Raw genomic sequence first — 15,660 nt, 5'->3', positions numbered from 1 at the left:
TCCTGTTTTTTCACCAATGAAGTCGCTTCTACGCACTGTCAATGCATCATCATTACAAACTGTTGGCTCTGCTAAAGTTATGGTGCATCTATCTCTTCTACATTTCCCGTGGACTTTTTACATCACTGAGGTGTGGATATCTTGTCCCATTACAAACTCTCCCCGAACATAGTCCAAGGTTCAGTGCTACACCACTCGTCTGACACTCATATACCATACTCAGGCACTTATGCTCATCGTTCCATTTCTGTCACGACATGTGATTTGGTTCGCCAGTGCTCCACCCTTGCGAACAAAATTGTGACCTGCATCACTAATCTACTCTCAGAGTATGACAGAGCTCATCACGGCTCGTACCTCACTGCTGCAACTGCAGTCCACAGTTCCTTCACCTGATCGACCTTCATCAGCAGACACCAGCATGGACACTCATCAGGTTAGTTCAAAAACATTCACTGTGTGTGACGATTTGTGTTCAGTGACCTCTGCACTGCCCAAGCACCCAGTACGCTCAGTGCCTCGTGTTTCAAACGGTGTCTCTAATAACAGTCGATCGCGCAGCATGACTACGACCACTACGCAGGCAGCTGCCCTGCCAAGCAACTTGGCGGCCATTGCTGTCCCTCGCGCTATGCCAGCGCCTCTCTCGCCCACGCCGGTTGCCCAAGACAAAGTTAACAACAGACAGTCACTGCGTGCCCGATTCCGCTCCGTGCTGTGTACACAGCTGACCTCTCCAAACAAGCACACGCCACGCTCACATTATAGGCATGTGACTTTCGTGCTACACCTCATCGCGCCCCACTCGTCCCAAAACTTCACGTCAGGACATTACTCAGCCTCGTGTGTAGTTCTCAGTCTCTTCCATCACTGACGGAATGACCCACAAGATAATTACGACAGCCAGCCCTCCTATTGGGCACAAGGTTAGACGCCTCAATCTCATTAAGTTGTGCGGAGCCCGGCAGCAAATTAACGAACTTCTGGAGGCAGGCATTCTACAGCCATCAGATAGCAATTGGTCTTCACTGATTCACCTCGTCACCAAACACAATGGTTCTTTTAGAATGTGTGGTGATTACAGATGCTTAAACGCTCATATCGTCATGGAACATTACCCAATACTGAACATAAACGATTTCACCCATATGTTATTGGGCGCCACAATCTTCAGTTTGATTGACGGTAAACATGTCTATCAACAGATTCCCGTAGCGCCGGAAGATATACCAAAGACTGCTATCATCACGGCGCTCAGTTTGTTCCAGTACAACTTCATGCCATTTGGGCTTAAAGAATGCGGCACAAACATGGCAACATTTCATTGACTTAGTCTTATGACAGTTCTAGTTATGCTTTGCATACCTGGATGACATCCTCATTTTCAGCAAGTCGACTGAGGACTGAAATCATGTATCTCAGGTCCTCCAGACCTTGAACTCCAACAGTGTCGAAGTCAACAAAGATAAATTCCAATTGTCTCAGTCTTCTGTGACATTTTTGGGTTACACCGTCTCCACAGACAGAATACAGCCTCCCAAATCCCACGCGCAGGCTATCACGCCATTGCCACCCCTGGCTACATACAAAGAACTCTGACATTTCCTGGGAACTAACAATTACTACCGCCAACATCTACCTTCTGCCGCTGCCGTGCAGGCCCAGCTGATGGACTCGCTGTCCGGCAAACAGACTTTGGGCCTTAAGCCAGTCCGTTAGACTGAACCTATGCTAGAGGCCTTAAGAGCTCTGAGGACAGTGTTAGCTCACGCCCTTGTACTCGCCCACCCTGATCCGTCTGCCGAGTTGTTCATCACTACACATGCCAGCGACATTGCGGATGGGGCAGTATTACAGCAACGCAAAGGTGACACAGTTTCACCCCTTCATTTCTCCTCTAAAAAACTGTCTACAGCACAGAAGAAATATTCTGCTTTTGCTAGAGAACTTCTGGCGATCTATGAAGCCATGAAACACTTTCGCCCTGACATCAAGGGCCGTTCTTTCTTCATCCTTACTGACCATAAACCACTGGCGGATGCCTTCTGTAACCCTCCCGAGGACCCACCCCCACGGCGTTTCCGCCACTTCGACCTGGTCTCTCAATTTACTATGGACGTACGCTACATCAAAGGCATGGAAGACATCCCTGCTGATTTCTTTTCGCGGATCAATACTGTCTCATGCATCGTCGATTTATCTGACCTCACTGCTCTCCAGGCCTCTGACAAGGAATCTCAAGCTCTCCTCATGGATCCTCAGCCATTGATTGTGTTTACCAAAGCCAAGTTCCCCATCGTTCCGGACGAAGCATGGTGCGACTCTTCTACTGGCACTCTGCAGCTGTGGCTCCCTCCCACATTGTGCCGACAAGCCTTTGACGCCTTGCATAACCTTGCCCACCCTGGCGTTCGCGCCACCACACACCTCATCACTGAGTGTTTTGTTTGGAAAAATGTTAAGCAGGACTGTCAAACCTGGGCACCCAGTTGCATTTCCTGCCAACACAACTAAAATTGGATGCCACACCTCTCCCCCCCCCCACCCCACCCCCTCCCCCTTGCTCCTTGCCAAGTTTGACATTCTGCAAGGATGTTTCTGTCATGTACATATTGACCTTATCGGCCCTCTGCCACTGTCAGAGGGCCACAGATATATCCTCTCCACAATCACCCGCATGTCTCATTGGGTGGAAGCTGTTCCTTTACCCAACATCACAGCATAAACTGTGCCCAAAGGATTTGTCTCATCATGGATCGCTAGGATTAGTTGCCTGTCCACCATCACCACTGACCAGTGGCGACAGTTGGAGTCTGCACTTTTCATGATTCTATGTAACCTTTGCAGTATCAAAATAATTCATACAACAGCCTACCACCCACAAAGCAACGGTTTAGTGGAACGATGGCACTGCATTATGTGATCTCACGAAACTGGAGACTAATGAGACTGTTCATAAACATAACACAAGGAACAGAAAACAACTGTGGTGCATTCCACATAGACTTAAGAGTTTTGAAAAAGGACCCAAATACTCTGGCAATACAAGCAATGCCAAGGGAATTACAAGACCTCAAAACTGAGAAAATGTTCCCCCACAGTTCTAAAAAAGTTTCTGATACAAGGAGAATTTTATAGTGTAGCTGACTACATTAGCAAACAGTGATCAAAAGTTCCTTCTGTGAGTGATAAATCTCACACATCATAAAAAGACCAAGCAACAGAAATCAGTGTTAAAGAAATTAACTATAATTAGGAACCACTGACATAAAATATAAGCTAATTATATCTCATAAAATTATTATTATTTTGTATGTATCATGTATCATAAGTCATTTTGTACCGTGTAATATTGTGAATATACTGCATCATAAGTCATTGTGTACAATGTAATATATATATATATATATATATATATATATATATATATATATATATATATATATATATATATATATATATATATATATAACAGAGGGAAACATTCCACGTGGAAAAAATATATCTAAAAAGAAAGATGATGAGACTTACCAAACAAAAGCGCTGGCAGGTCGATAGACACACAAACAACCACAAATATACACACAAAATTCAAGCTTTCGCAACAAACTGTTGCCTCATCAGGAAAGAGGGAAGGAGAGGGAAAGACGAAAGGATGTGGGTTTTAAGGGAGAGGGTAAGGAGTCATTCCAATCCCGGGAGCGGAAAGACTTACCTTAGGGGGAAAAAAGGACAGGTATACACTCGCACACACACACATATCCATCCACACATACAGGCACAAGCAGACATATTTAAAGACAAAGAGTTTGGGTAGAGATGTCAGTCGAGGTGGAAGAGTAGAGGCAAAGAAGTTGTTGAGAGACAGGTGAGGTATGAGTGGCGGCAACTAGAAATTAGCGGAGATTGAGGCCTGGCGGATAACGAGAAGAGAGGATATACTGAAGGGCAAGTTCCCATCTCCGGAGTTCGGATAGGTTGGTGTTGGTGGGAAGTATCCAGATAACCCGGACGGTGTAACACTGTGCCAAGATGTGCTGGCTGTGCACCAAGGCATGTTTAGCCACAGGGTGATCCTCATTACCAACAAACACTGTCTGCCTGTGTCCATTCATGCGAATGGACAGTTTGTTGCTGGTCATTCCCACATAGAATGCATCACAGTGTAGGCAGGTCAGTTGGTAAATCACGTGGGTGCTTTCACACGTGGCTCTGCCTTTGATCGTGTACACCTTCCGGGTTACAGGACTGGAGTAGGTGGTGGTGGGAGGGTGCATGGGACAGGTTTTGCACCGGGGGCGGTTACAAGGATAGGAGCCAGAGGGTAGGGAAGGTGGTTTGGGGATTTCATAGGGATGAACTAACAGGTTACGAAGGTTAGGTGGACGGCGGAAAGTATATATATATATATATATATATATATATAGTGAAAGCTCCTATGTATATTTAATGTGTTATTTCATATTATCCAGATTGCAAGCCTAATGACCTGTCCTATGTTACAAGTACATATCTGTACACAATGTAATTTACAGGACCAATTAAAATCACAATCTCAGTCACAACCTAATCTCTTTAAAGCAGAACCATAGATGTCCATATGATGTCTATTTTTTTCAGTTGTTCTTTAGACCACTGTGTTGCTTGGCTGATTACTGTTGGGGGACAGTCAGAAGATGCACCACCACTCTTGAACATAGAACTTCATGCTCTTTACACAACACTTCACTTCATGCAGTCATATTGAAGTCCCTTACTGTCTCATGCCATTAACTAAACAATCCATTGTGGCATATTCAGTTATATTCCACTTTTAATCAATAAGAAAGTCTAACTTCCTGACAGTGTTGGACGCCCTTAGATCAGAGCAAATCTCATTTAATCCTTTCTATAGGTGCCAATAATTCTCTCCCACTAAGCTGGATTCTAATTCCATGTGCTCTAAAGTGCCCATCACTGTTTCTGTTTGAAGTGTGTCAAGTGAGTGTAATAAGAACCCTGTCATTGTCATTCCTTAAACTTTTTTAATGTTATTTCTTTGACTTTCCTGGTGATTTGGTGTCATCTCATGGAATCAGGCGTACTGCCAGTGGTCTGCGTCTTCCCAACACAATATTTCAACATCATAGCACCTGATGAAGATGCCGAGTTATGACATCGAAATATTGTGTTGGGAAGACGCAGACCACTTTCAGTACACCCAATTCCATGAGATGTTTTAATGTTCTTCAACCTCTCTATGTATCAGCCTTCTTGCAAACTTCTCAGAAACAATCTGTAAAGATTGCTTCAGTATTATCATGTACACAAGACACAACAGGAATCTCTAAACATTCACATATGCGCACATTATGCATTACTGCTTTAGAATTTTATAAATTGGCTATAATTAATTGCAATTGATTTTACAAGTACTTTAATAAATTTTAAATATGTGACAAAGTGGGAAATAAAGTCATGTTCTTATGGTCAAGCCACTGCACTGTGAAGTCAGAAGTAATGGTAGGTGCATATGGATAATTTGAAGTTCATAGAACTAAATATCTTTTGTGCTTGTAATTAAACCACAGTAGATTTGTATAATGACTTCTTGTTCTGTCATGCAGCAGGGTGAAATTTCAATCCCTGGTTTCTTTTTCAGGACACAGGCGATGAGAGAAAAATTCGCCGGGACCGCATCTCGTGGGCATTGTGTGTCCCATCCACATGCTCTGCAACAGAGGTCCAGGTGGCAATGGGTGCTGTGCTCCGTGAGGTGGGGCCCCCTCTTGGTGCCAGCCTGGAGGTTGTGCTGGACCGTGACAGCTGCACATCCCAACTTGAGCAGCCCACTCTGCGTCCAGCTCACATCACTTTCATGTATGTCTCAAACCAGCTACACACAAATAGTGCTAAAAGTGTGGGGGAAGAGAGACAGAGAGAGAGAGGGAGGGGGGGGGGGGAGAGAGGGAGAGAGAGAGAGAGAGAGAGAGAGAGAAAGAGAGAGGGAGGGAGACAGAGAGACAGAGAGAGAGGGGGGGGAGAGAGAGAGGGATAGAGAGAGAGAGAGAGAGAGAGAGAGAGAGAGAGAGGGAGACAGAGAGACAGACAGACAGAGAGACAAAGAGAGAGAGAGAGATAAATGTGTTCCCAGCTTCATAGCAAGGTTCTGTTAGTGTGGTTGGACTGAACCAGTGGTACACAGCACAAATCCTGAAAAAGCTAGAAATTTTTGTTACTTTTAACAATTTTGGTAAACATTTTTGGAAACAGTGATCAATAGAGTATTATATTTTAACTGTGATCAAGACTGAACTTTAGTTAAAATTTGTTACTTCTGTTTCCTGGAAAAATGAGGGAACGTTTTGATGTATGCCAGATGATGTATCTATGTCCTGGGTTGAATCCCAATTCTCAGGCTACGTGTAGACGTTGGCTTTCATCATTTCTCTTCTTTTTCTCATCTGAATCAACAGTACTTCACTCTCAGTGGACTCACCGCAAACACCTTTCTAAAACAGCTACATTTACAACACACTGCTCACTCTTTACAGAGTAAAGGAGCCCACCATAAGGGAACTGATTATTATTTAAATTGTCCCCTAGGATGAACACCTAGGGGACTTCCCAGCTAACAAATCCATATAACATTTTCACCAAGTGTAATGTTCCATTAACTTTTGTAAATTGTATAAAACCAAGGTTAGTGTTAACTTCCCATTATATGAAGGACATTAGATGTGTGACGCTAGCTCAGTCTACAAACAATTTGAGGAAAGGATCAACAGTGACTGTGTTGAGGAAATTCGTTGTTCAGTGAAATGATTTACTAATACTATAGAAAACTCACATCATAATAGCCAGACAGGGATGTCTGTTTTTCTTGAATAAGAACTCAAGGTGTTTTAACCAGTAATCTTCCTCATCTGTTTGCACTATAGATCAGAGATCTGATTAGTTTGGCAGCTTCTCAATCTAATAAAACTTATCATATAATTATTGCTCCATTCTTGTTCTGGTCATGGTGGTGGCTACATACATTCCAATATTAAGCAGTACCATTGCCATTGTGGAACTGTGGTAATATTACAAATGGAGCCAGAGTCCATGATAATTATAGCATTACCAGCTTATTATGCACTCCTCACTGAACACCATTCCCAAAAGTTAATATGATGCAAATATGTCCTGTGCCATACTTCCATGATTACCACCTGTGTATGAAAAATTCTTTATCTAAATGGGTTGCCACTAATCATACCCATTCAGACTGGAATTATGCCAAGTGAGTTCAACAGAGATTTTGTTAATTATCAGTTACATAAATGGCAAGTTCAATACACTAACTGAGGCAGTTTTACTGATGAACCAGTATAAGCTATGAGTGACACAGTGAAAGTCTTCTGAAAAACTCATGTCCATTAGTGTGAAACACATTAGTGCCAAATCTTTCACTCACTTCACTTGTGGAAGAGTCCTAAGAATTCTCAGTTCACTACAATTTCAGCAACTCTCACGGAGTAAGCATGTATCTATGTATTGTGGGATTTTTTGATGATGTGACTCAACAGCAAAGTTTGCAACATGATAAGTGGTAATGCTAACTAATCGATCATAGTAGGTAAAAGTTTATTTTGAGATCTGCAATGAGTTTTTTTTCATCATCTGAAACACTATATGTAACCTTCTTTGGAATCTAGCTTGATAATAAGTTAATAGTGGATTGACAATATGAATTAGGATAGATTACTGCTCACCAAATAGAAGGAGCATTTAACAGCAGACAGGAACATTTGATAGTAGACTGTTAGATTTTGAGATGTCAGACAAATTCCTCCATCAGACCAAAAAACTTGCACATACACGATTCATACATAGATGTCCACTCATTTCTGGGTATGGTGGCCACACTGTGGTGAGTAATGATTTTGGCTGTTGTGAGTAGTGGGGGCACAGAAGACATGAGGGCAGGTGACGGTAAAGGATAGCAGGGTAGGGATGGGGTGAAGATTCTGTAGTGCTGCCTGTAGGAGTGTGCGGCAGCTTGGGGACAGGATGGGACTGCAGTGCTGGTGAGAGAAGGGACAGAAGCAGATGAAGGGGAAAAGCCTTTTCAGGTGAGCCAGTGGAACAGAAAGTGTGTAAAAGTCTGATATGAGAGCAGGGAAGGAGTTACAGGTAGAGGCAAGTGGAGTACAGGGGATACTGAAAGCCGAGATGAGGAAATTCACAATAACAAAGGATAATTCCACCTGTGCAGTTCATGAAAGCTTATGTTGATGGGAAAGATACAGATGGCACAGGCTGTGGTCCATCTTCCTCTTGGCTATTTTGCTGGTGGCCATTCAAATGGACAGACACTTGTTTAGTTACATGCCCATGTAGATTGCCTCAGAGTGGTTGCATCTAAGTTGGTAGTATTGTAGCCTACAATACAAATGGATAATGAACAGTTGACTTGTCTATTGAACAAAACACAAGAAGGCACAAAATACAATAACAGGGAAGTGACAACAACCACAAGCGATACTAAATCAGTAGCAATATCCTAGCCCAGGGTAGCATTGCATATCCATAACATAACCCACAGTGAAGTCCAAACAGTGTAGCATCTCGATATCTTGTGTGTGTCCTGGTAGGATGATAGTGAACAGAATGACAAAGAATGATGATTCCTCAGATAGTCTGAGAATATACATTTATTGCGGCATCTCCATGCAAACATCAAGTCCCACATAAGACAGTAATAACAGAAATGATCATTCTTGATCAGAGGTAAGTATAATTCCAAGTCCAAAGAAATATTGGTCCAATAATCACTGTAATCACAACTGCACAGTACCACTAAGTCCCCAGGAATATTGGTAGTAGCTGCTGGGCAGCATAGCAGAACAATGCATGTGGTGCTGACTCAGTTGAAGCTCCAACAGATGGTATGCAACAAGCAGCCAGCATAAGTGGCCTGGAGCAGAGCTGCAACTGCAACTGCCTGCTGGAGGATGCATCATGGCTTACGTATACTGCAGGGGAGGAATGTCCTTGGGCTCTTGATGACTACATGACCTGCAGATGCAAGTTGGTCCACTTGATAGTTGCACTGCTGTAGTTTCTCTAAGTACTGCCTACGACTGATGATGGTTGTTTCTGGTGGCACCTGCTAGCATTAATCTTGTAAGAAGAATGTTTATAATCTGCATCACATCCAAAAATGTGATTTATTTGAGAGTCACTAAACAGTCCTCGCCAAGGGCTGGCAAACTGCAAGCAGGCATCATGCCAGAAGCAAAAGTGGCCAACTATGCGGGGGACTAGCCTTGCATACTTTACAGATAGACTACATGACTGCTTTCACAAGTGGTCCTGCCTTTGTTGGGGTAGGAAATGCCTTTCACAGGTCAGGAGTAGCCAGTAGTGGAAGGGTGTATGGGACAGGTCTTGCAACTTCAAAGGCTGCTTTATCGTCTGACCCATTTAAACCCTTCCCACCAATGCTATCTTTCCTGAATTGCACAGATGAGACTTCTACATGCAACAATCCTTCATCTTTGTAACCTCCTGACCTCAATCTTTGTTGGTCCCTCTCCTCGATATGCCTCAAACTGCGTTGCCCTCCCTGACCCCACTCCAGTCTCACACTTGGGTTGTATCCTTTCCAGCACATCTGCATTTCTCTCTTCTATATACATGGGTATAGCCAAAATCCACCAAAAACTTTTGAGAAAGTTAAATTTCCCAAACTTAATAATTAACATGGTTACCTGATATTGTGAGTATTAACAAACCAATAAGTCATTCTAGTGAAAGTAGGCATTTTTGGGAATCAGAAAGATGGTACTGAATTTTGGAAATAATCACTATTTAAGATTGAACATTCTGTAGCACAAACATTTTGATTGTGAATAACTTCTGCAATATGAAATTTTTGGTAAAAGTAAGACATTTGTTGAGAAGAGGAGAATGAAGGCTTCTAAATGAGCTATGTTGCTTTAGAAACAAACAGCTATATTCTCACTGAAAATTTCATCTCCACATAGTTTGGATACATAGTAATTCATGTATTTCTTTAAATCAAATATTTCCATAGTAAGTGGTCTGAAAAATATCCAGTGAGTAATAAATATTAATCAGAAATGAGAAACTAGTATTTTATGAAATTATTGCATATGCACCAGTAACAAAACAAGATCAAATAAAGGGAAAGATATTAAAGTCAGAAGCTGTAGAAGAACAGTTAGGATTGTCCATCTTGTTCTACTATAACCTGAAGGCATTCCTTCATGACATTTCAAATGACCTTTCAAAATAAGCAGCCTTTGCTTTGGAGTAAGAGCATACTAATCAAAGACGAAACTGAGCCAAGCATAACTGAAAAAGCCTGTGACTGATTTACAGCAACTGATTTAAGTCTTTACCACACAAAGAATCATAATGTACACATTCAAACAAATAAAATGGCCTGCTGATAGCCTGTAATGAGCATATCATAAAAGAAAAAATATATGTGTAAAATACCTTATGGTCCAGCTGGATGACAAACTGAAATGGTGTCATAACATGGACAAGCTAATTCAGAGGCTCTCAGTGAGTTAACTTGACGACAATGGTGCTGAATTTCTTTTAACACTTTTTCTCTCTCTCTCTCTCTCTCCCTTATCTTCTGAAATTATCAATTTGTAGCAATGCAATTAAAGTAAAGAAAGTATTCATTTAGAAAATACTATGTAAAGCAGGTAACTGAACATCTTGCAAAGGCCTCATCTGGCTTCTTGGCATTCTTGCTTCCACTTTCAGTGTGTTTATTCCTTATTGGTTCAAACATGGCTTTGAGCACTATCGGACTTAACACCTGAGGTCATGAGTCCCCTAGAACTTTGAACTACTTAAACCTGCGACCATAGCGGTCACGCAGTTCCACACTGAAGCACCTAGAACTGCTCGGCCACACCGGCTGGCATTCCTTAATGGTATTTGTTGCTAATAACAGAAGTTGGTTTCCAATTAATTGTGATATATACAACTACAGTAAAAAATACAAGAGCAGTTTTCTTTCTTTAAGGTTCAAAATTATATTTTTAATTCTCTTATTGAGGTCTTCAATCTGCTCTCATTACTCATAAAGCAAGGAGTTGAAAATCCCTATAAATTCAAAAGCAAAATTAAAATTGTTCGTATCAGCTGCTCTTTTTATAAATTATCTAGATTCAAAAGTTGAAAATTCTTCTTTTTCCTGACAACTTCTAGTAATAATTTGAAACAGGCCTATATTCTTACAGGGTACATTTGTTGTGTGATAAATATTAGTGTGTAAATAGTAGCTACTTAATGTACACTATGTGATAAAAAGTATCCAGACAACCCCAAAAACATACGTTTTTCATATCAGGTGCATTGTACTGCCACCTATTGCCAGGTACTCCATATCAGTGACCTCAGTAGGCATTAAACATTGTGAGAGAGCAGAATGGGGTGCTCCGCGGAACTCACGGACTTTGAACGTGGTCAGGTGATTGGGTGTCACTTGTGTCATATGTCTGTATGTGAGATTTCCACACTCCTAAACATCCCTAGGTCCAATGTTTCCAATGTGATAGTGAAGTGCAAACTTGAAGGGACATGTACAACACAAAAGTGTACAGGCTGACCTCATCTGTTGACTGACAGAGACCGCCAACATTTGAAGAGAATTGTAATGTGTAATAGGCAGACATCTATCCAGACTATTACACAGGAACTCCAAACTGCATCAGAATCCACTGCAAGTACTATGACAGTTAGCCGGGAGGTGAGACAACTTGGATTTCAGGGTTGAGCGGCTGCTCGTAAGCCACACATCATGCTGGTAAATGTCAAACAACATCTCACTTGGTGTAAGGAGGCCAGTGTAAAGAGTGTAAACATTGGATGATTGAACAGCGGAAAAATGTTGTTTGGTGTGACGAATCACGGTACACAATGTGGCGATCTGATGGCTGGGCGTGGGTATGGTGAATGCCCAGTAATGTCATCTGCCAGAGTGTGCAGTGCCAACAGTAAAATTCAGAGACAGTGGTGTTATGGTGTGGTCATGTTTTTCAAGGATGAGGCTTGCACCCCTTGATGTTTTGCATGACACTATCACAGCACAGGCCTACATTAATGTTTTAAGCACCTTCTTGCTTCCCACTGTTGAAGAGCAATTCAGGTATGGCAATTGGATCTTTCAACACAATCGAGCACCTGTTCATAATGCACAGCCGGTGGCAGAGTGGTTACATGACAATAACACCCTGTCTGTAATGGACTAGTCTGCACAGAGTCCTGTCCCAAATCCTATAGAATACCTTTGGGATGTAGTCGAACACTGACTTTGTGCCAGGCCTCACCAACCAACAATGATACCTCTCCTCAGTGCAGCACTGCGTGAAGAATGGGCTGCCATTCCCCAAGAAACCTTCCAGGACTTGATTGAATGTATGCCTGAGACAGTGAAAGCTGTCATCCAGGCTAAGGGTGGGCCAACACCATATTGAATTCCAGCATTACCGATGGAGGGTGCCACGAAATTGTAAGTCATTTTCAGCCAGGTCTCCGGATATTTTTGATCACATAGTGTAACTGAGTAGTTAGCAGCTTTTTTAGAGCAGCATAAAGCAGCAGCTTTCCTTCTAATTTTAAAATGAAACATTTAGCCTGAGTAGGTGAAAATAGATTATTGAACTTAAAAAAACAGTTATTTACTACTGCTACTTGTAACAGCTGCTTGTCTTTGTTATTTATACATTGACCATTAAATCTTTCCTTCATAATGGAAGTTATAAAACCTCTTGAAAGAATATGAATTATGTAAGAAGTTTATTTTCAGACTATGTAATTATAAGGAAAGTATCAACAATTCTATTGACAAAAATGAATGTAATGGTGATTTCTATATTCACTTGTTCCACATTACTGACATTTATACTTTATGGTGGAATCTACAAAGAAAATTTAAGTCCCAAATCTTTATTATGCCCCTTGGAATTTCCATCAACCAAAAAATGTTTAGCAATAAATTTCTAATTTTGCTACTCATTAAGATATCTACCCTATTTTAGTGTCTAACAACAACAATCAATTTTTTTAACAGGTGTTTTGTGGGAGCTCTAATTCTACTGGTTTTATACTGTTCATACTATCATATGCACTCAAACATGAGTCAAAATTCCTTGCAGTCTACAAAAAATTTAGGTATGTCCTAATATATTTTAGAGTGTCATAAAATATGTTAAATTTCCCTTACTTTTTTAATGCCAGCAACTCAACGAAAAGAAGATTAAATAGTTTAAGGAATTAATATACAGTAATAGAAATAAGTGTTGCATTTTTTCTATTTTGTTCTCTTTTGCTTTATGTGTATCATCTAACAAGCTTAATTCCAGCTTGAGAAACAATAAACTCTCTTTAAATGCAAGTATTTACTTCAGTACATCAGTATGAAAAAAGCCAAACATCAGTCAGATGGTGGACAAGTCTTATTATTAACAGCAAACATATAGAAACAGCAGTGTCATAAGTAATGATACATTGAAACATTAACCACCAATTCCAGTGCTTAGTTATTCTCAGTGGCAACAAATATTCCACTTCCAAATTTTTTTAAAAAATGCATCTGCATTATACTTACTCCAACACACACTGATCATTCCATAGACAATGACTAGTTTAAAAAAAAATACTACCGATGAATTAGGTGACTAAGATATGGTACCAAGTTCTTCTGGTTGTAAAGGTGTTTTATATAAGATTATTAAAATCATATGCTGCATTTCTGTGACAATTCTTGAGCTATTTTGGCAAACAGTCAATGATTCAAAGCAAATAATCTGGAAGACTTAAATATTTCATCATGACAACCATATAATAAAACAGAAAGAAGAAATTCACTTTTAATTACAAATCTGTTTCACTTCTTCCAGTCTTGTAAACACTTTTTGTGAAAATAGTCTAAAGTGGAGTGATGATTTATTTTGAATGGAATAATCTTAGTATCACAGTGTTTGGTGCTTAGCCAGCACCTATTCTTGACCCACATAAATGATTTCCCTTGGACTTTGGTGCACTCTTCAAAGACTGTGATGTTTGGTGATAAGACAAGTACACTGATAAAGGACTGAAGCACATCCCTACCTGATACAGCCAGTGTAATAATGGAACAAGCTAACAACTGGTCCACAGCAAACAGCTTAACCATACAAAGATTCATATTATCCAGTTCCAACCAAATAAAAATATCTTAAAGGTACAAGAAATATAAATCAATGGACACACACTGGATGAGACTCAGTGTGTGAAACTGAGTGTGGTGACACAGCGTTTATGACATTGGGCTCTCTCATTTTGGAGGATGCCAGTTCAAATACCCATCATTACATCCAGATTTGTGTTTTCTTTGTTTTCCCTCAATTTCTTATGGCAAATATTAGGGTGGTTCCTCTGAAAAAGATGCAGCCAATTTCTTACCTCCAGTGTCTGCCTCTATAAATGAGCAATTATCATATTTGACTATCTGGGATACCCAAGTTCAACTGCCAGCACTGCTGTGGATTTTTCCATGATGGTAAGCATGGAATGGGATTTTTCCATGGTGGTAAGCCGGGAATGGGATGAACTCAGCCTCGTGAAGCAAACTAGTGACTTATACTTGATGCCTCCATTATAAAGCAATCACTTAACTCACTTGAAGACTCAGTTAATAACCAGTGTTAATGTGGGCAATTTGTAACCAAATACTGGAAGTTAAATGAAAATGATTTTTTATGTTCACATTTTATTACATTTCTGGAGACAAAAAATCTCCTCTGCAGGAATCAACAAGGGTACCAAATACAACAATTGTGTAAAACCCAGCTCATTCTCTTCCTTCATGAGACCCAGAAAGAAGTAGATACAGATCCCCAGGTAGATGCTGTGTTCCTAGACTTCTAGGAGGTGTTCGATACAGTTCTGCATTGTCACTGGGTGAACAAAATAAGAGCATACAGAATATCAGATCAATGGTGTGATTGAATGGAAGAGTTTTTAGCAAACATAACACGGCATGTCATTCTCAATAGAGAGAGGTCTTCACACATAAAAGTAACTTCAGATATACCCCAAAGGAGTGTTATAAGACCATTACTTTTCACAGTGTATATAGACGATCTAGTAGAAAGTCAGAAGTTCCATGAGATTTTTTGCAGATGATGCTGTTGTATACAGAGAAGTTGCAATGCTACAATATTGTAGCAAAATTCAAGAAGACGTTCAGAGGATCACTGCTTGGTGCAGGGAGTGACAATTGATGTATCAACATAAACAAATTGCGCATACATAAACAGAAAGACTCTTTATTGTTTCAGTATACAATTGCATAACAGTCAGTGGAAGCAATTACTTCCACAAAATATCTAGTAGTATGCATATGGAGAGATGTAAAGTGGAACAACCATGTAAAATTAATTGCTGGTAAGGCAGATAAGACCGAGATTCATTGGAAGTATTTGCAGCAAATGAAGTTCATAAACAATATTGCTCATCAGTCCAGGCTCTGTACCAGATAGGTTTGGAAGAGGAAAAGATCCAAAGACAAGCACCACAATTCATTACAGGTTCATTAGTAAGTGCTAAAGCATCACAGAGATGCACAGCCAACACAGTGGCGTATGCTGCAAGAGAGGCATTCTA

At 40.7% G+C, this 15,660-nt stretch overlaps 1 protein-coding gene across 1 annotated transcript in view; it reads left to right on the top strand.

Moving 5' to 3' along the window:
- The window catches only part of LOC126236457 (nose resistant to fluoxetine protein 6-like), a 181,465-nt gene that overhangs the window by 92,997 nt on the left and 72,808 nt on the right, over positions 1 to 15,660 (top strand). The window contains exons 4-5 of the mRNA XM_049945776.1: positions 5,642 to 5,859; positions 13,085 to 13,185. Of these exons, the coding sequence (XP_049801733.1) occupies positions 5,642 to 5,859; positions 13,085 to 13,185 (319 nt within the window). The remainder of the gene's footprint in view (positions 1 to 5,641; positions 5,860 to 13,084; positions 13,186 to 15,660) is intronic.

The sequence above is a fragment of the Schistocerca nitens genome, chromosome 2 (assembly GCF_023898315.1).
Source record: "Schistocerca nitens isolate TAMUIC-IGC-003100 chromosome 2, iqSchNite1.1, whole genome shotgun sequence".
Classification (NCBI taxonomy): domain Eukaryota; kingdom Metazoa; phylum Arthropoda; class Insecta; order Orthoptera; family Acrididae; genus Schistocerca; species Schistocerca nitens.
This window is presented reverse-complemented; position numbering and strand designations above follow the sequence as displayed.